Below are 22,101 nucleotides of genomic sequence, written 5' to 3'. Positions count from 1 at the left end.
TTAGTTTAGACGAAATTTGGAGGCAGGAGAATTCTCAGCAATTTGCAATGCCGGCGACGCGGCTGCACTAAGATTTCTCCAGGACGACCTCTACAAGCGATATATTCAAATCAAGAAATAATTTTTTTATCTTTAAACATGTACTAATAAATGCATCAAAGTTTTATAATGATCCGCTGTATAGTTTCTCCAAAAACAATTAGTAAAATATACCTTATTTTCAGCGTTCTAAAGCAGGCTCCCCCCTTAATGGTGAACTCTTTTGGCGGATTGGCCGGTCGAGAAAAGCGCGGTTCCTGAATCGTTGAACGAACGAGGTAAAGGGAAACAAATCGAACGACGTGGCTAAACCTGAATAAATGGAATAACGTGAATTAGATTGAACTCTGGGAGACAAACGGTGACGGTTAACGCTAATTCTCGGCACGCACTCGGTCACGAGCGCGATTTTAAATTGAGGAGAACGAAGCCGGTATTGGACGGGCATTCTTCGCTTAAGCGTATTCGATTCTTCAAGCGCGGTTACCGTTTTAATGCTGGATAAATTAAGCTTCGGAATTGGATTGCCGGAAGCTCGGCTAGTACTTGGTCGCATTTACATCGTCATGTTTCATAATTATACCTTTCGCGCTGACGATCTGTACCAACCAATCGTTTTCGATATTAATTGTGTGATGAATGATCGACTATTTAGCATGAAACGTGATCGATCGTTCGTTAAAGGTGTTCCAGTTTTCTTTAATCAGAACTCGGATTCGTTCAACACGGATCACAACGCGACGTTATCACCGCGGTGTTATCACTGACACGGAGAATTAGACGAGAGTCGCGTTAACATCAAACGTGATCTTACGACTCTCAGTCTTGATAATTTAACTCAGTATCAGCGATTCGTCTAAGTTCGAATGCGACAGTCGCTATACACTCGACCGGCCAAAATCGAGCCGAATCACGATACCGGACGATTAAATGTAAAACGCAAATGTCGCGCACATAATGCATGCCATGCAGATGCAGTTTTTGTATACGTTGCATACGTTGTATGGTAGATGCGAAAAAAGTGTGTAAGAAGATGGGTTTTACCATGACGTTCGTGAAAACAAATGATCGATGCCTCGACTGGTGAACAAATCCGCGATAGAAATAACGTGTCGCTTCCGAATCTCAATCTGGAATCACGCTGGATCACGGATCGAGAATTCCTTGGCGATGGAGCCGCGTATCAAGAGCACGTGGACCTGTTGGAGAAACACCACGTGCATATGATTCACGTGCTATAACGGTGCGTGCAAAATATTTTCAGAAAGAGAAAGGCACGACTTTAGAGAAAACTGGAGCAGCGATCCATTTCCGGGACATATATCTATTCAAAAGACATGGCAAAAGTGGAGGAGGATACGACAAAACGAGAAACACGTGGACAACGACGTGAAAAGTAAGGGATGATAGAGAGAATGATAATCTAAACATACATCTTTTACATTGAAGAGTTATGAATCATGACAGCAATTATAATAATTATAATAATTGTACGGTTGCACAACTGGAAACTTGCTATGTAGTGAGCAACACATTTTTTTGTTACGATATTTATTCTTCATCGTGTATTTCATACTTCGAAAAACTAAGATTCACTAAAATTTGTCGTGAGTGTTTTTGATGCATATTTTCTCATCATCGAATTACTCCAATTATTCTTAGTAAGTGTGTCTGAGATGTCGAACTTTTTTCAGACACCGAGAAATCTTGAAATTGGTTGTATCGATATCTGATTATGTGAGTTGTTTTGTCGGATGTCGCAGCACTGAAATTCGTCGAAGAAGTCTCGAGAAAAAGTCGGAAAATTATTTTTTTCGGAGAAGACACCGAGGTAGCTTGAAATTCAATGAATTCAACGAAGGAAGCCCCTAGGACATCAAAGAATGTTTTGCACCGAGAGAACTTGAAATTCGTCAGAAGTTTCTGAGATATCGAAGTGTTTTACTGGACAAGTAAGCCCGGAGACTACCGTGAGAGCTCCTGGAACTTGCAGATCTTGCCGGACTCCGAAATTCGTCGCGGGAGTTTCCGGAACATCGAGCTATGTTTTTGGACGTTGTAGGACGTCGTCGTGGGAGTTTGTGGCAGCGCGAAACGGGCTGCGGGCGAGGGAACTTTATAAAATTCAGGAAGGCGGTAATTTAGTCCATACGCGCATTATGTCGCCGCGTGCCAGATTTGGCGAGAAACACTTGTGCCAATACGCAGGAGCCTGTATAACTCGCGGTCGCTAAATATGTTTTTTGTCGTCGAGTCGTGGCAGTTTCATGCAAATTTCTGACGAATGCGCGCTCGATTACGTAAATAACGTACACGTTAATCCGTAGAGATTCATTCAGTTTTCTTATCGCTCGTTAGAAAAATCTGTCGAATGCAAAGCCAGCGCTCTTGCCTGTTACGTGATTCAGACGGAATTAGTATCGCGAGTAATTTATATAACTTTGTCAAGACTAATCTAATCAAATTCGATTTATTAAACTCGAGAAGGAGTATTTGCGGCATTTTTAGTTTAAGCAGGCTGACCGGTTCGGCCGTTTCCACTTGTAAAGTGGAACACGTTTGCACTCGCGTTTCCTGTCATCTTTAGGAATCTTTTCCTGAAATTATTTGATAGCATCAATACATTCTGCTGTAATTAACGAAAGATCGGGACTAAGTCCATTTATTTCTCTCTCTCTCTCTCTCTCTATATATATATATATATATATATATATATATATATACAGGGTGTCCCGGGTTTTAACCGACAAACTGCGGGAGCATATTCTACTAGTGGAAATAAGAAAAAATTCTTATATCGAGTTTGCTTAGAAATGCTTTCTTACAAAGTTGTAAACCAATATTGAAAAGAAATATCAGATAAGTAACAACGGAACATAGTGTAGAATTTGGAAGGTCGAAGATGTTCACATGTATTCATGTTCACTATGTTGAAACGATTCGGTATGATTGTTACTTTCACAACAGTAGCCGTTAGATTTCAATCGTCGTGTCAACTAGCAATTACTATCAGAATGCCAAAAGTGTTTTCAAATGAGGAATACACCGATATTCATTTCGTGTACGGATTCTGTGACGGAAATGCACGAGCTGCCGTACGAGAGTATCGACGTAGATTTCCCAACAGGAGAGTACCAGATAGATTTAAAGCAACGAATTACTAATTCAGTTACTGAGATGCAACAAAATTTTCAGGAATGTCGTACCGTAACAAATTCTGTACTACGTCGATGTCTAGCTTGTATCGATGTGCAAGGACAACATTTTGAAATGCGTCACTAAATCATTGCGTAGATAATTTTTATTTTTGTGAAAAAATCCGTTGTTACTTATCTGATATTTCTTTTCAATATTGGTTTATAACTTTGTAAGAAAGCATTTCTAAGCAAACTCGATATAAGAATTTTTTCTTATTTCCACTAGTAGAATATGCTCCCGCAGTTTGTCGGTTAAAACCCGGAACACCCTGTATATATATATATATATATATATATATATATATATATATACACCTCTTTTTCTCTGTACCTCTCTCAGTCTTTCTGGTGAATTACTCGCGGGCTCGAGTTCATCGACGGAAATACATCGCGCGAGTCAGTACGCCTTTCCAACGTTCGTCTAAGTAACATATAGTTTGTCTATATATCTATACACACCTATATATCTTTGACAATAAAATGCATCGAGAAGTTGCACGATTAAAACAGTCCTCTCTCTGTAGTACTCAAACGCAACATGCCGAGCCGCCTATGCATCTTGACTCAATTTTGCAACGCGATCTCATTCCGTTCTAATCAATCGCTACTTTAAGGATTGAATATATTTAATTCGATCGGACTTCAATTAACACTTGGACTACCCAGTTAATGAATTTCAAACATGAGCCAATAACAATATCAATTTCGTTTCTTATATTAACATATATTATACAAATTATACTTTTTTTTATTTTTATTCAATGTCCCGAGAAATACTTGGTAAAATTAGTTCTTGAGTTATGTAAAACCGTCACCCATGTACGAGTGACGTGGCAGTCTCGTTAAATCTAAGCGTTGAGCTTCTCAATCCATTATTTTTTTTTCTTTAATTTCTTTAATTTTTCTTTAACATCTCAACGTGGGCGTTCGCAACTTGTCACGTGTTTCATTGCCAGGTCGATGTCTCGTCCCGGCGAGAGGCGAGACGGTGTGGTCGCCGCGATTTTCGGAGTATCGCGACGAGACGCGCGTCGCGGAGGCCGCTGCGACGGCCAGCCGCCGGTCGCCTTCTGCCTTGAACCGTGACGATGCGATAAAAACGCCGGTCGTTAATTGGCCCGAGTGTGCACGCGGGTATCCGTACACGGATTTACGTAACACGTGAATTCGCGAGAGACCCGTAACGCATGCGAAAACGTAACGCGAGTACGGCGAGCGACGACGATCTCGTGCGGCCGACGCGCATAGCGTCGCGCCGGCTCCTCCGGTAGCCGACACCTGATTCTCTCTGGCGGTCCTCTTGGACATCGAGGAACTCGCGGAGCTCCTGGAGAAAACGGGGTCTCTTTCTCTCTCTCTCTCTCTCTCTCTCTCTGTCTCTCTCTTTCTCTTTCTCTCTGGTTCAAGTAAGTACGCTCGCTCTCTTCGTGAGACTGTCGGCCGGAATGCGGAGCGCGTCGGAATTAAATCTCTCGCAGATTCCGCCCCGGAATTCTCTCTTCCGGTGAACATACAACGAGCAGTTGCGGTTTGCTAGTTTCCACTTTCCGCGTGATTTTATGTCACAATTTTCAGTCGATGTCTGTGGATGTCCACATCGCGAATTTTGATTGATTTTGAAGGAATGATTTTTTAGGAGGCTTCTGTCAAGGAGAGTCTCGAAAACCGCATGTGAGTCGCGCGATCGTTAGTGATTTCTCCGTTCGTGAGTCTTAATTGAAGGAGTAAGATCTAGATCGTGCCTTCGTCGTGAAATCTTTGAAATATCAATTGTTTCTTGTTAGCACGCCGCGAAATGGTACGTCTCGCATTTTTCTTTGCAAATCTTGCGATTTTTCTGCGGCGCACGCTTGCAGATAAGCATCTTTATTGCGCATTGGCGCAGAACTGTCAGTACTTCGGATATGTTTCATTCAGATTGAACATTCGCACCCACAGAAAAGATTTCTGGACTTAATGCTATTACTCTTTAATCTATCATAAAATAAGATCGCTATAGCGACAATCATATTTATTATTGAAAAGAAGCATATTTTAATCTTGAATAGAAAATTCGAAAATCTAGATTCAAATAATCTTCGTGCTATCTCATTCATTTTCTCAGAAGGATTTAGATACAAATTTGTAGCAAGTTCAAAATATTCTCGATTTCAGAATATTGTGAGATCTAAAAGACATCTTATTCTATTCTTGTAAGAGAATTTGTAGAATCTGCACAAAACGGCCAATATTTATGTGTTGCAATCGAAAATCGGGAAAGTGTTTCTGTTATTTACAATGAATAAGTGCAATACTCTACAAGAAATATTAAAAGGTATGGAAATGTCTTATCTCGAATCTTATTTCTCAAGTAAGTATAATTATATATAATTAATTAAGTAAGTATATATAATTAAATAATAAAAAATTAATTAATTTAATAATAAATTAATATTCAGCCTAAAATAGGCAATTTTCCTATAATAATAATCCTATACCTCGAGCGGCTCGGCACTCGCCTCCGCGCGCTCTGGATTCGCTTGACTTTAATATTCAATATTTCGATTATTATTGCGAATATCGCAAAACGGTATAGGACTTTTCTCTTCGTCTCGATCCGCTCTACTCGTGTACGGAAGCTGGGGCGATCATTACCGGACACCCTGTATATACTTACTTGGGAAATAAGATTCGAGATAAGACATTTCCGTATCTTTTAATATTTCTTGTAGAGTATTGCACTTATTCATTGTAAATAACAGAAACACTTTCCCGATTTTCGATCGCAACACATAAATATTGGCCGTTTTATCGGAATAAAGGACGCAGAAGCGCCGAGTCGACGAGCGACTGTGAGAAAATGATGCGTCGACATCGACAAAGCCTACTATAAAGTGGCGCTAATATCAAATTATTCTACATACAAGAATATACAAGCATAAATTTGTACATGTTACTCTTGTCTCGAGACATTAAGACAATCTTATTTAATTCGAGAGAGAAGAACAGAAATTACTGATTTAAATTAAAAATTGTTTTATTTTCATATTTTTTATACTTGTAATACGATTAAATTAGTCAAGAATATTTTTCGTCTTGTTATCAGAAATCCTTTCTGAGGGTGCGCATTCGCAAAAAAAGATTATCCATCAGCCGAGCGCAGTTTCCTCCGCAGAATATGAGCAAAAGGACGCTTTAGAGAACCAGTTTGTATAATTCTAATTCTGAAATCTACATCTCTCGCGTTTATCTCGTCCTGCATACTTTATTCATGTTTAGCAGAAGTTGTCTTATCTAAATTAACTAGAAGTATTTCTAACATAACATTAATATTCATGATTATCTTCCTTTTAATAATTTCATTAATTACTACATATCCCTCTCAATATTTAGTCTAATCTTTATGTATTTAACTTTACATTTTATTAAACGCAAATGACACGAAGGAATGCAACAAAATATATTTTTAGTATTGATGAACTTCTCATGTACGTATTACATACGCACATTAATTAATCGTTTTCTTTCCGTAGATGAATTGAAAGACTCGCGGCTGCAAAAACTTGCTCGGGAAGGTTTTAATCGATAGAATGGAGACGGATCATAAAGCTGCTTGATTGTGAATGTACGCGGTGACATCACCTGGCGGGTTACACCTGTGCGGTGCGGGGCACCCGAGGTGCATTCCACGGGACCGTGAACCACGATGGTCCGCGCATTTCCAATTGAAAGGCTACCAAGAATGCGACTTCCCAACAGGAAAACGAGAAGTCGGTCGCTGCGTCTTACACTTTGCACGAAACGTCATAATCTCTCGATCGCGTTTATATATTTTCGCGCCGCGTGCACGACTTGCGAGACGTTACTGCCTCCGAGCCTCGAAAAGCATAAATTTTCCATGATTAATGTAATCGAAAAGGAATGGCGATTGAAATAACTTTGGAGAAAATTCTTAGTCTTGTAGGAATTTATCTCCGGTCGTTTGCCTCCTTTCGATTCATTTGCCAACGTATCTACATTAACATTAAGCTCATCTCAGAATGAGTGAAATTGAAACTTATTCCAGTTTCGCGAGAAATTATAATTCGAACTTATTTCAGTCTTAATAAAGACAATCTGAATTATTTGTCAGATTCTCTTTTTGATATTAAAAAGTTAATTTTTATCTAATTAATTACTAACTCCATTCTATCGATTTAGTCTAATTAGTTACTAATTAGATTAAAATTAATTTTTTTATTATTTACTGTTTAGAAGTTAATTAATTTTTTTAAGTTTAACAGATTTACATCCAATTTTTTTCCCTTCAGAATCTTTGACTGTGATTGTGATTTAAATTGTGAGTTGAGAGTCAAGAATCAAGAAGCATTCTGAAAAGAAGAACGATTTAGTATTGTCAAAACGTCGAGTCAGATACTCGACAATGATTTATCGAGCGAGCGATGCATCCGGATGAAGTCTTCATCGGCCCTGAACGTATTGGAACAGGTCGGTGGGACTTTCGTCCGTTTGCAGAACTCGCCGAGCAACGAGGCGGACAGATTCCAGCTTACATACAGCTCACAGTTCGGCGTCTTCGATTGCTCAATGAAGAATTATATTCAGTGGTGAATTGTGATACGAAGACAAAGTGAATTCTGAATTACCATAAACGTGCGTGCAAAGATAACGCAGAGAAGAACCACAACGAGCCAGAATCTGGTATCAACTCTCAACGTCGAAACGCGTGAAGTGCGTGTTATTTATCGTGAAACGATAATTTCTCTCTTTTTCCTTGTTCATCCAGTTATACAGGGTGTCCCATGGGAAGTTGCTGAAACTAATCAGCTGTCATTTTTAAACGTATGCAGTTATTGAAAAAACAAAAATTGCGTTGGAAAGAGGAAAGTCTGCAGTTTTTAATGGGTGTAAATAAAATTTAGCAAAATGTTTGTATATCAGTTTATTTTATTAATGAAAAATATGAAAAATATTATTAAATCAAGTAAGCTAATGATAAATATTTTTAAAGTGTGCGCCATCTGAATTTGTACAAAAATCAATTCTTTTACGAAAACTTGTGAAAACTTTTTCTAACGTGTCGTCTTTAATGTTGCTGGCGACCTTTTTAATAGCTACTACTAAATCTGACACTGTTTCTGGATTTCCGGCATAACAATGGTCCTTAATGTATCCCCAAAGAAAGAAGTCACATGGATTTAAATCCGGCGAGTACGGTGGCCATTCTAGCCCCCCCTGGGCAAATTTGGGGTATCCCAGACCGATGACTCGATTGCCATAAACTTTATGGATTGTTTCGAAGACCTCCTGGGTTCGATGTGGTGTCGCTCCATCCTGCATGAAATGAAATCCTCTGACCAGGCCTCTTTTTTTTGCACGAGGGAAGAATTGTGTTTCGAGAAGCTGCTTGTAACTTTCACCAGTGACTGTTAATTCGAAGAATTGCAGATACATTCCTTTTACCGAGATCGCAGCCCATGCTGTTATTTTTTGTTGATGTAAAGGTTTAACCAGGGAAACGTTGGGATTTTCCGACCCCCAAAATCTATAATTTTGTTTATTAACATAACCATTTAGCCAGAAATGTGCTTCGTCCGTGTAAATTATCAATTTTGCATCAAGTTCTCATCTTCAAACGTTCCATTTATCGTCTTGCAGAATTCCACACGTTTCGTCATAGCGTGTTTGGTTAGCAATTGATGCGATGTTATTTTATAGGGATGCATTTTCAGGAAATGTTTTAAAATCCTGTGTAACGTTGTTTTGGATATTTCAAGAGCTTGGGCAGCTTTCCGAATAGAAGAATTTGGATTCTCTTCAAAATACTTCTTAATATCTTCAATGTTTTCTTCTGCAGCTACAGACACAGAAGGACCTGGCAGATCATGTCTACGGTCTTGGATAGTTCCATACTGCATAAAATTATCGATAATTCTGATAAAAATAACAAAACATTATTTTAATGCAGATTTATTGCCAAAAAATGGAGTGACGTAACGCATACGTTTAAAGAAATAATAAATTCTAACCTTTTCAGCGTGTTTTCGCTCTTAACTTTATGTGTTCCGTATTTAGTACGAAACCCCCTGTAAGCATTGCTATAATGTTACACATAGATGTGCGGCGTCCGTCGAGATACCTGAGCGGCGTTACGGCTTCGCAACGATGATTTCAAGATCTGGACTCGGGTTAGACTCAAATCCTCTTGGCGACTTTTGATAATCATCACATGGAGAGTCCGGCACTCGACATACGTGTATTGTTAAACGCGTATTATATTTAATGAGGAGTAGCGCGCGAGGAGGGGACGACGCCGGCGTCTGGGGAGAAAGAGATAAAAAGAAAAGGAAAGAACTGGCGTATCGTGACCTCTCCGTAGACCGGTATCGCCGTCGTGGTGGAACGACTGGTCGCTCCTGTGGTACACGCGGTTGTCACGCGGCCGGCGACTGACGATAAATCGCGCACTCATACACCTACACTGTACGAAGAATCGCCACCGCGGCTTCTGTCAGTCGCCGACGATCGATTCGCCATCGCGTCCTCAAGGAGCACTCTGTCTCTCACACGTTTGTCTTGAGATTCCTCATCCAGCGTTGTTTCTTCACGGCACGTAGCACGAAAATGAGCGATAAGCCGGTTCCCGTTGGTTCCAAGCTCACCGAGTCTTCCGAGCCTGAATCTTCCGAGAGACCGAAGAGCTCCGTATGCAAATCCAAAGAACAACCTACGAAGATGAAGGAACAGATCACGAGCGAGAAAACGGTGGAAAGAACAAAAGTGGCCACAGAGGCAGCGCGAGTGCGCGGAACGCAACAGACGGAATCTCCGAGGGACAACAAAGATTTTAAATTGGAAACTTGCGGTGAAACTGTGAAGGTATGCGAGACACAACAAACGATATCCGCGAATGACAAGAAACAGATCAAAAAGCCAGAAGGTCAAAAATTAGAAGTCTCCGGTCAGGATTTGAAGGTAGACGGAACGCAAAAGATGGAATTTCTGAAGGGTGCAAGACACGTAAAAGATGTTAAATCGAATACTGCTAACGCTTCCAAAAAACCATCTGTTGAGAATATGACAGTAGATGAAGATGAGACCACGCTGAAGATAATCCCTATTTTTGAAAACGTAAGTTCTTTCCGTTCTCACGAAGATGAAGTTAATAAATAAATCTTTTTAGGATTAAATAAACAATTTTATACAAATAAAAATTTGGTTCGAGTTTAGTGACTTGTCTGGGAAAATATAATTTTAGAATATTTTTAAAATATTTATTTAAACCTCAGAAAAATTCTCGAAATTTATATTCATATACAGTAGCGCTCAAAATATTCAACAACAATAACAAAGTATTTCGTACGGAACTTTTCAGTTCCGACATTGGCGACATTGGCACAAATAGTAAGTTAGATTAGAGTGCTAATAACTATATATAAGTGATCGTTCGAGTGTTACATATCGATCGCTAATATATCGGGGAATTATCTGTTTTACGATTAAATTTACGAGGAAATTTTTATATGAACAAAATATTTTTGAGCGCTACTGTATAAATCCATATTAAGTTAAGTCAAAATAAATCCAACGATATTTTTCCTACGAAAATCAGACTATCATAAGGACCCAGTAAGCAAATTGTGTGCAATCTGCCAGCAGATTGGCAACAGATTACTACAGAAGTTGATAGCAAATTGGCATCCGTTATGTCCGCATTAGGATAGTGATCTGCCAGCGGAGCCTGCTAACAGACTCTGACGGCAGATTGGCGGCAGAAACCGAGCAGGATCTGTTAACATTTGACGGCAGATTGACAGCAGAAACCGAACAGAATCTGCAGCTTTTGGCCATTCATATTTACGATATATTAAAGCACGTGTTTACTTTTTAACACACTATAAATTGTTAAAAGAACGCATTTGTTTGTTTGTTAAATTAAAGTACATTTGGCTTGATGTGTCTTTCTGACAGCTCGTTGCATAATCTCTCTCTTATTGTTAATTTATTCTAATCCGAAGTCCGAATTTTGCTTTCGAACTTCAGATTGCTCGTGGCGTGCGTGAACTACGTGGACGCTGTCCATGGGAGCCTCTGTGCCGCAAGTGCAAACATTTTCAGAAAAATTAATATTATCCTGCCAAGGCGCGTATATTAACTTATATAACTGTTAGGCTAAATCTTAACATCGAGTAAGAACTCGACGCGTGCACCGCGTAGCGGTGCGGAGCGAAGACACATATTCATAGCCGTGCAAATTTGAATACTGTCAAAAGCTGCAGATCCTGTTCGGTTTCTGCTGCCAATCTGCCGTTAGATTCCGCGCGCGCAGATCTTGCTCGGTTTCTGCTGCCAATCTGCCGTTAGATTGCGCGTGCGCAAATCTTGCTCGGTTTCTGTCGACAATCCGACTTCAAGCCATGTTTGCAGATTCTGCTCGGTTTCTGCCGCCAATCTGTTCTTAGATTTTGTGAGCAAGCTCTGTTACATTTCTGGCACCAATTTGTCGAATTAATCGTTAATAACGACTTCTGTATCAAATTTGTTGTCTTTTGGCTGGCAATAGTTGATAGCAGATAGTTGGCATCATCTGCTTTCGGTAGACTTGGCTATCTGGGTTACTTTTGGAATACCGTTAAGCCTATTAGCTACCAACAAACGGGATTGCTTTCAACGCAAACGTAATCAGAGCTATCTCGAGCGATCTCGACGGATTTAACTCAGATTTCGACGAGATCTATTGTCATCACCATTTCATCCGATAAGATACCCAGTAAGCAAAATGTGTGCAATCTGCCAGCAGATTGGCAACAGATTACTGCAGGAGTTGATAGCAAATTGGCATCCGTTATGTCCGCGTTAGGATAGTGATCTGCCAGCGGAGCCTGCTAACAGACTCTGACGGCAGATTGGCGGCAGAAACCGAGCAGGATCTGTTAACATTTGACGGCAGATTGACAGCAGAAACCGAACAGAATCTGCAGCTTTTGGCCATTCATATTTACGATATATTAAAGCACGTGTTTACTTTTAACACACTATAAATTGTTAAAAGAACGCATTTGTTTGTTTGTTAAATTAAAGTACATTTGCCTTGATGTGTCTTTCTGACAGTTCGTTGCATAATCTCTCTCTTATTGTTAATTTATTCTAATCCGAAGTCCGAATTTTGCTTTCGAACTTCAGATTGCTCGTGGCGTGCGTGAACTACGTGGACGCTGTCCATGGGAGCCTCTGTGCCGCAAGTGCAAACATTTTCAGAAAAATTAATATTATCCTGCCAAGGCGCGTATATTAACTTATATAACTGTTAGGCTAAATCTTAACATCGAGTAAGAACTCGACGCGTGCACCGCGTAGCGGTGCGGAGCGAAGACACATATTCATAGCCGTGCAAATTTGAATACTGTCAAAAGCTGCAGATCCTGTTCGGTTTCTGCTGCCAATCTGCCGTTAGATTCCGCGCGCGCAGATCTTGCTCGGTTTCTGCTGCCAATCTGCCGTTAGATTCCGCGTGCGCAATCTTGCTCGGTTTCTGTCGACAATCCGACTTCAAGCCATGTTTGCAGATTCTGCTCGGTTTCTGCCGCCAATCTGTTCTTAGATTTTGTGAGCAAGCTCTGTTACATTTCTGGCACCAATTTGTCGAATTAATCGTTAATAACGACTTCTGTATCAAATTTGTTGTCTTTTGGCTGGCAATAGTTGATAGCAGATAGTTAGCATCATCTGCTTTCGGCAGACTTGGCTATCTGGGGAATTAGTCTCTTAAGATTCTTTTAATTATTATTTTACCATCACTTGTGTCGTGACCAAGTGATGGTAAAATAATAATTAAAGTGAATCACTGTTTAAATTTAAATGATTATCTAGTGAATCACTGTTTAAATTTAAATGATTATCTAGTGATATGCTTTATTATCTCATGATATGCTCCGCACAATGTATAATCATATTCTTATTCTTACTTTTATTCCCAAGCTTCAGTTTTCTTCTGTAAAAATAGATTTAATCAAATAAACTCAAAGTTAAACTTTTAATTTTAAGACTTTGGTATTCACTTGGAACGCGGCTGTACCTAGGATCTGGCCGCCTCTATCGATGCCGAACTTGAACCAGCGACCCTTGGTCCTGGCAACGCATTTGGTGCCCTCGTTACCAATCGAGCTCTTCCAGATACTCGCGGAGATATTCGAGAGCGTCACTAAGAAGCCGGTCGTACTGTTGAATGAGTCTAGAACCGACCGACCAGTCGCCAAAGACATTGTCGATATAGGTATCCCATCAAGGCAAAAGATAAATCTAACGGTATCTCGAACAACGAACAAGAGACTTCTCGCAAAAACTTTCTCGAAACAACTTTCTCGCTCGTGATTCTTTTTTTAGATTTTTCCTTTGAATACTGAATACTACATATCTGATTAGCGATGTTACATCATTTATTTCCGCAGCTATTTTACCAGCGGTCAAGGAATGGGACGAAGGTGTCCTCTTACCCGCCAGCTTCGTCTTCGAGCATTATCATAACAAGAACAATTCGCCCTATGTATATGCCGAAATAATCGCCGCGGCTGATTGCGCTGCATACATCAAAGTGAGTGAACTTTCCACTTCACATAGAATTAATTAAATAAACAAATTGATATAATTATATATCAATATAATTTTATCAATAAATCAATACAAAACCAATATAAAATAATCAATATAAATATAAAACAAATCAATATTATATATCAAAATTATATATTGCTACATAATTATATTAATTTGGTTATATGTTTATTTAATTATTCTATCATGAAGTTTCACAATTTTAAGCGTGTTCCTTATTATACTTTGTTCTTTCTTACTTTTGTGATTTCTATAATAATCTATGTGATTAATTATATCACAAGATATGTTTACTTAAAAACAATGATAATGAGAAAAGAAGCCCGTTCGCTGAAGTTTAATCTTGAGACCAGTCATAAATATCCTTTTTGTAGGATATCATGGATCTGCGAGGCTACAGATGCGCCGTTCCAGATAGACGCAACCCACTCAGCGCTGCTGGACTGCTCTTCAATCATCTACATACGAAAGGCGAAAGTCCGGCGTTTTTCGGCAGTATACTCGGTCGGTTTTAAATGTTTATTTTGTTCATACTTATGCACGTTATAAAAATTTTTATCTGATACTTATACAATATTATCTCTTATAATATAATTCTTGTTAAGACTGCATTTAGGTTTATCAGAGAATACTAAATTTAAAAAAAGCAATTTTTAAAAAATGTGATGAAAAATATTAGATCTTTTCAATTCCATGACTCGAAGAGGCAAAGTGCTCTTATATCTAAAGATCGGATCGTAACAAAATTTCTCTTCCAAATTGTCTTACAGATGCTACTTCGCAGCTCGCTGTGCTGCAAATGGTCGCTGGGAAACAGGCGGAAGTAGGAGTTCTGGAAAGTACAGTAGTCAGATGTCAAGTGAGCTTTATACCCAGCATAACGTCACTTCATACTCTTGGTAGTCTAGGACCCCTGCCGCCTTATCGTATCATGATCAACAGAATGATAGGTATGACATGCGGCATTAGATCGAAGGAATTGAAACTGATGCAGAAGAACTCCATAAAAAAGTGTCCCCATCATTTTAGAGATCATACGTTACAAAAATCACACACAAAAAAAATTAAATGCTGAAAAATAACGTGCTCTTTCAGCATTAAAATTCCATGAGAAAGGACAAAGCAGAAAGAAATGTTACTGGAGTTAACTTTGCTTTCAATTTCACTCTCGATTTTATTTTGGTTGCATTCGATTGACACACAATTCTTTATTCAGCGGACAGATTCGTCGAACAACTCACAACTTATCTGCTAAATATAAATCAGCAGGAGAAATGGATGGAGAGACTGTTACCGTTCGGCATCGTCGGTTTTGCCGAGAATTCGGAAAACTACTATGATGTGGATAACAAGAAATCCGTAGTTACTAACGTGCCTTATTATTAAAATTGTCATTTTATTTATTTATTCTTCGTCTTCCTCGGAAGTTTTGTATGTATACATATTTATCTGCTTTTTTCTTCTATTTTCCTCCAGTAAACAGCCTATCATTCTTAATCTTAATAAACATTATTCGTAATTCGTAAATTTGTAATCGATTTATACACAATTCGTTAGAAAAAATACTTCGCTATCTCACTTTTTTCTATTTCTCTTTCTTATAGTCACGGTCTTCTTTTCTTTCTCTCGATACACACAACGCGTGAAATATTATAAAAATTCACTTTATAAATTGCATAGTTTTTCTAGGAGTAAAGTAACAATAACAACATGCGAGATCTTCATCTCCTGACGGCCACTTGATCTTTCCTGCCTTTTTCCGTACAATTCTATCATTTCAGAGTTTGAAACTATTTTAAAATATTTCTTGAAGCTAGGAAATCTCCAGAAGAACAAATTTACGCGAAATCATAATTACGAGAGTACCAACATCTCTAAAATTTCACACTTTGACTTTCCAAAGACTTGAGTTCAAATTATCGAGAAGTTAAAATTGTTCGCTTCCTACGATATTTAAAATGTTTGAAGAAGGGTCACTTCGCTCCGCATGATGCTTAAAGTGTTTGGAAGCAGTTCGTTTTGTATTCAAAATGACAGAGAAACGCATTTTCCAGCGCATTTACGATGTATTCAGTACGTATTAAATATTCAACAAGTTCAATTCACAACACGTTCAACTTGCCACCATGTCATTGGAGTAATCTCTTAGGGGATCACCAAAAGTTAGGCGGAAGTAATCCGTCAGCGGGGCGTATGGTGCCGCTCGTCAGGGCATTGCTCAGGAAGTCGTCCAGTCGCACCAGAGGCCCGCTGCCGCCGCTCGCTACGTTCTGCACACGTAGAAAGTACTGCTCCTTCAGCAGCATCAGCAGCTTATGGAACTGCTTCGGATAAGCGGTCCACAGCATGTTTCCAGTAACCTCAAGCATGTCCAGTATCAAGGTTGCGCACAAGTTGCACGTGTCGATTCTCGGTTCTGAAAATCGAAGTAAAGATTCTCTTTCATATAAAGTTATTCCATGTTTAAAAAATTTTTACTTTATTTTCAGTGCCATGTCACTTTAACTTTATCTCTTGAATAGTTAGAAGAACTAATTTAATATTAGAAAATCGATGTTGTTATAACGCTACTTTTATTTCAATATGAAACTATAGTGTTAAAAAAATTAATTATAATACAATTTGTTACATATTTTGCATAATAATCTTACCGATATTTAAAACGGCCGCTAGCCATCTCCAGGCGTATTGGAGGCTATGGGGATGACTTTTGGTGACACCTCTCCGCTGTCCCGTAACGGTGATCGATGCGTACAATCTCATTAAGCCCGACATTCTCTTTAGAAACTTGTCTTGCTGCTCGAGGGTACCGTCTTCCGAGTATTTGTAGCCGAGAGACTTGCAATAGTCTTCATTGGACTGTCCCTCTTGCTGCAGCATGAATATTGGCACGGTGAAGGGACATGCCTCGTGAAGATGCGCCAGGAACAATTCGCCAAAGTCTGTGTGTTCATTCCAGAGAGCCACGACGATCGCCGCCACGGGAAACGCCATTTCCGGTTTGCTAGATACCAACGTTTCACCTTGATTCTGGAAATGCATCGAAATGCATTTATTAAAAACTTGTTTCGAGGCAGCAAGATTATTTCCTATCGCCAACAAGTAACTTACGTTTAAGTGCAAAATATCTTCTATTTAAATTACATTTTATATTGTATTTTATATATTTATATTTATGCGCAAATATACGTACAACTATCTTTTTTGCTAGATGATCCTTGCAGAAGAATACTCCTTGCGCATGCTGCATCACGTTAGCAAATTTTCCATTTAGGAGATTTTGCAGTCTGTCGTATTTATCTCTCAAGTGTTCCTCGCTGATCGCGGAGATCGCGTTTACCGGGATATTAATCGCTTTTTGGCATTCAAAGCGGAACTTTTTTGTAGCAGGCGATTCTAAAAAGTCTTTGTAAGCCGCTCTGTAAGTAGCAAGGAAGTGTCGACTTCTGAGATAAATTTGTAGCGATTCCTCGTCAACGTATTCGATGGAGTGTCCTGCGAATTTACAATACATATTAACTTTATTGTATAAAGCAAGACTTGCTAAAAAAGCTAAAGTTGCTTAAGCATCTTGAATTAAGATTAATTTATTTTACATTTAATTCTCCCTTAATCAAGATACAAATGTAAAGCTAAAGAGATTCTTTGAATGAAGATAATTAATATAATGCAAATTTTACATCACATCTCGAAAATTTTAATGTACCTGTTTTACACTTAGGATTCTGAGTCGCTTCTTCCGATTTCGGTTCGGACGTACATGGTGCAACCGGTACATTGATCACGCTCGTTGCTGCCTGATTCGTCATCACTGCGGAATGTTGATCTTGAGCCTCCTTATTTTCTACAGCACCGCTTCCATCTGGCTGGTCAGGAAGCGTCGCATTGACAGCTTCGGTCGCTACAACCTGTTGGACCTCATTCGCAGCTTGTGCCTTGCGTGCCAATTCCGCTTCGTACTGGGCGTCTATTTTCTCTACAATTGGTACGTAAACGTATTTGGCAGAGACTTATCGACGGAAAGAAGATAAACCTATTTGTAAGAAATTTACAAACCTATTTCCGTCCGAAATATGTTTAGCATGTCATTCATGTGATGATCCAAGGTCTCGATAATGCTCATATCCGTGGCTACCAATTCTCCGCTCTGCAAAAGGAATACGAGCGTATGTAATTATTGCGTAACAGCAATGCGATGGTGAAGAGAAATATTTCCACGTCAAAACTGTCAAAATTGCTAATTATCATCTCCTTAATTAATCCTTAATTATAGCTTCTTCGATTACTTTGATTTTCTCGTCTAACGCCTCAAACTGTTGAATCAGCTCTTTTAATCTCGGCGAATTCGCCGTGAGAACCACGTTGAGGGCGTGCTTGTCCTTGCAGGCTTTCGACAACGCCGCGATATCACAGTATTTGCTCGTGAATTGTGCCCGATGGGCCATCACGGCTTTCGTCACTTCCTCCTTCTCTCTCATTCGCCTTCGGTACTCCTCCAGCTCTCGCTTGTTCTTCTCTATCTGCTCCTGAAGCCGCTGTGCCTGCAACTGCTGCTCATGCTGTCTCTTGATCTCCTCCTGCTCGGCGATCCGCTCCTCCTCGGCGAGAATGCTCGCCAGCTTCTCAGCGCTCTGTCGTTCACGCTCGCGTGCCATACTCGAGCGCGTGTGCGCCAGTTGCGCCAATATTGCACGATCGTTCTTTTCCATGTTCTGGACATGGCGCTGAATATTTTTCTGCAAAACGATCAAAAGTGTAATGATAAAAAGAAAAGTCTACTTGCATTATATTATCAAATTTTCGTGCCCGTTTAGAATTATTCTTGACCATTTAATTTCAATTTACTTAGACGCCTATTTATCCGAAATTATATTAATCTATTATTTTATTGTTATTATTTATTTGTCTAGATCGATCGCGATCAATATGATATCATTCAGTTCATTTATAATTAAATGATGCTAAATTATTAACGAATGATACAATTATATGATATACAGGGTGTCCCGGGTTTTAACCGACAAACTGCGGGAGCATATTCTACTAGTGGAAATAAGAAAAAATTCTTATATCGAGTTTGCTTAGAAATGCTTCATTACAAAGTTATAAACCAATATTGAAAAGAAATATCAGATAAGTAACAACGGATTTTTTCACAAAAATAAAAATTATCTACGCAATGATTTAGTGACGCATTTCAAAATGTTGTCCTTGCACATCGATACAAGCTAGACATCGACGTAGTACAGAATTTGTTACGGTACGACATTCCTAAAAATTTTGTTGCATCTCAGTAACTGAATTAGTAATTCGTTGCTTTAAATCTTCAAGCGAGATTACTTCTGTACTGTAAACTTTATTTTTTAAAGTTGCCCATAAATAAAAATCAAGAGGCGTTAAATCGGGCGATCTTGGAGGCCAGAAAACCGGTCCTCCTCGACCAATCCACCTATGAGCGTAATGTTCATCTAACCAGTTTCTAACTTGTCTAGCATAGTGCGATGGACAACCGTCTAACTGTATCCAGCTGTTTTGGCGAAACTGCAGTGGCACATTTTCCATCAAAATTGGTACATGTGAATACACATAACATAAACATCTTCGACCTTCCAAATTCTACACTATGTTCCGTTGTTACTTATCTCATATTTCTTTTCAATATTGGTTTATAACTTTGTAATGAAGCATTTCTAAGCAAACTCGATATAAGAATTTGTTCTTATTTCCACTAGTAGAACATGCTCCCGTAGTTTGTCGGTTAAAACCCGGGACACCCTGTATATATGTAAAAATAACCGTGTAATAATTAGCAACAGCTTTATATTCAGGCTGATAATCAATTACCCTAACTTCTTCCTGTCTTTGCAGCTCGCTCTCCAGAAGAATCTTCTTCATTGAAAAAGTAATACCATTCGAAGTAGTTACTGTGTTGTACTTGGGACTACTGCTGCTAGTCTTCGGTGGAGTCTTAATGTTACAAGAGTTTTGTTCGTTCTCAATGTTCTTCAGTTTGTCGGAGTCATCCTTGTCCAACGCTGACTGTGGTCCAATAGTGATGCGATCATTTGCGGAAGCATACGAGATCGATGATATCAGCGATGCCTTCTGCAAGGCAGATACCTTGAGGCACGCGAAGTCTGACATGATGTCACTCACACTATTCATCTGTAAAGCAACATTCATTGAGTTTGATTCAGAGATTTTGTTCAATGAAAAAATCAACATCAAGATTAATCCTCGCACACGACTAGCTTATCGTGAATGGAATTTTATGTTAAACAGACTGGACATCAGGAATATGAATTTTTGAGGATGCAATTGAAGACTCCATGGTAATGGATCGCCAAGTCGAGATCAAATTATTTTAACGGAGACTCCACTTGGAGGCTCATCGAGTTTAAGGGGAAGCTGGAGTTGCTAGTGAACTATTTTTTCACTATAGCGATGGTAATTGCAGTTTCAAAAATTCTCTTTATTGCTTGTGCAGAATAAAAAATCCTTTTCCACAAATGAAGTATAGATAGAAAGAAAGCCCGCTCTACAGGACTTTATATTCAAAATGGAACAAAGTTAGAAAAGACAAATGCAAGTTTTTAACTTTTTTCCATTTTGAATATAAAGTCCTGTAGAGCGGGCTTTCTTTCTATCTATACTTCATTTGTGGAAAAGGATTTTTTATTCTGCACAAGCAATAAAGAGAATTTTCGAAACTGCAATTACCATCGCTATAGTGAAAAAATAGTTCACTACCAACTCCAGCATCCCCTTAAGGGGGGAGCCTGCTTTAGAACGTTGAGAATAAGGTATAATTTTACGAATTTTTTTGGAGAAACTATACAGCGGATCATTATAAAACTTTGATGCATTTATTAGTACATGTTTAAAGATAAAAAAAATTATTTTTTGATTTGAATATATCGCCTGTAGAGGTCGTCCTGGAGGCATTGTAGATTGGTGAGCATTCTCCTGCCTCCAAATTTCATCCAAACTGAAAAATTGAAATATTTTCTCGTTATTTATGAATTCCCATCGTCGATGAACCTTTAATATTCATAAAAACATTAAGTTAAACAATTACTTTTGCATGAAAAAGTTCAACAACTTTGCCTAAAAATCGTACTTTTGTGTTCTAAGCTCCACCATTTTGGCACTTTTCAACTTTTTTCTTCTCTCTTTGGTTCATCGACGATGGGAATTCATAAATAACGAGAACGTGTTTCAATTTTTCAGTTTAGACGAAATTTGGAGGCAGGAGAATGCTCACCAATTTGCAATGCCGGCTGCACTAAGATGCCTCCAGGACGACCTCTACAAGCAATATATTCAAATCAAGAAATAATTTTTTTATCTTTAAACATGTACTAATAAATGCATCAAAGTTTTATAATGATCCGCTGTATAGTTTCTCCAAAAACAATTCGTAAAATATACCTTATTTTCAGCGTTCTAAAGCAGGCTCCCCCCTTAAGGGCATGCTGGAGTTGGTAGTGAACTATTTTTTCACTATAGCGATGGTAATTGCAGTTTCAAAAATTCTCTTTATTGCTTGTGCAGAATAAAAAATCCTTTTCCACAAATGAAGTATAGATAGAAAGAAAGCCCGCTCTACAGGACTTTATATTCAAAATGGAAAAAAGTTAGAAAAGACAAATGCAAGTTTTTAACTTTTTTCCATTTTGAATATAAAGTCCTGTAGAGCGGGCTTTCTTTCTATCTATACTTCATTTGTGGAAAAGGATTTTTTATTCTGCACAAGCAATAAAGAGAATTTTCGAAACTGCAATTACCATCGCTATAGTGAAAAAATAGTTCACTAGCAGCTCCAGCATCCCCTTAATCGCCAAATATTGCGAAAGTCCGACGAATCTCCAAATATTCTAGAAGTTACTTCCGAGAAATTCAATTCGCGATTTACAGTTTGTACAAAATCCGTTTTGTCAACATAAGCAAAACGACTGAGATATAATTTCGTGAAGTAAGGAACATACGAGCTTCGCTCACGTCGCTCGCGCTTACCTTGTTGCTCTTCGTTTTCTTCTTGTCCAAATTCAACGGCATGATTTTGTGGATTCCTGATAGCAAGTTGCAGCACGTAGTAAACAAGTACTTACACGCATTACCAACCTAACCTGCAAACCACTGCTAACCTCTGTCCAGTCAGCGGGACGCGCTCTTGCGGCCGTTGTTGTAAGCTTACATACAGGTCTGGAAACTACCTCTAATTTCAGTGGTGGGAGTATGGCCGCTTTTTGAAGCACATTTAGTTTCTAGCATA

General features: G+C 38.9%; 2 protein-coding genes across 2 annotated transcripts; one reads left to right on the top strand and one right to left on the bottom strand.

Annotated features, from left to right (window-relative positions):
* Positions 1-7,781: 7,781 nt before the first annotated feature.
* LOC105283757 lies at positions 7,782-15,349 on the top strand. Its single transcript, XM_011346789.3, has 7 exons — positions 7,782-7,946; positions 9,332-10,346; positions 13,260-13,488; positions 13,664-13,806; positions 14,201-14,330; positions 14,597-14,776; positions 15,043-15,349. The coding sequence occupies exons 2-7, from the start codon at positions 9,840-9,842 to the stop codon at positions 15,210-15,212; spliced, it is 1,359 nt and encodes a 452-aa protein (XP_011345091.1). The 5' UTR covers positions 7,782-7,946; positions 9,332-9,839; the 3' UTR covers positions 15,213-15,349.
* On the bottom strand, positions 15,300-21,995 carry LOC105283756 (nucleoporin GLE1). The gene is made up of 8 exons (XM_011346788.3): positions 21,843-21,995; positions 19,671-19,991; positions 18,113-18,562; positions 17,883-17,973; positions 17,533-17,802; positions 17,020-17,321; positions 16,478-16,856; positions 15,300-16,242 (listed from the first exon to the last, which is right to left on the bottom strand). The coding sequence occupies exons 1-8, from the start codon at positions 21,882-21,884 to the stop codon at positions 15,980-15,982; spliced, it is 2,118 nt and encodes a 705-aa protein (XP_011345090.2). The 5' UTR covers positions 21,885-21,995; the 3' UTR covers positions 15,300-15,979.
* Between the last annotated feature and the right edge of the window lie 106 nt (positions 21,996-22,101).

Source organism: Ooceraea biroi, chromosome 10 (genome assembly GCF_003672135.1).
Source record: "Ooceraea biroi isolate clonal line C1 chromosome 10, Obir_v5.4, whole genome shotgun sequence".
In the NCBI taxonomy this organism is placed as follows: Eukaryota; Metazoa; Arthropoda; class Insecta; order Hymenoptera; family Formicidae; genus Ooceraea; species Ooceraea biroi.
This window is presented reverse-complemented; position numbering and strand designations above follow the sequence as displayed.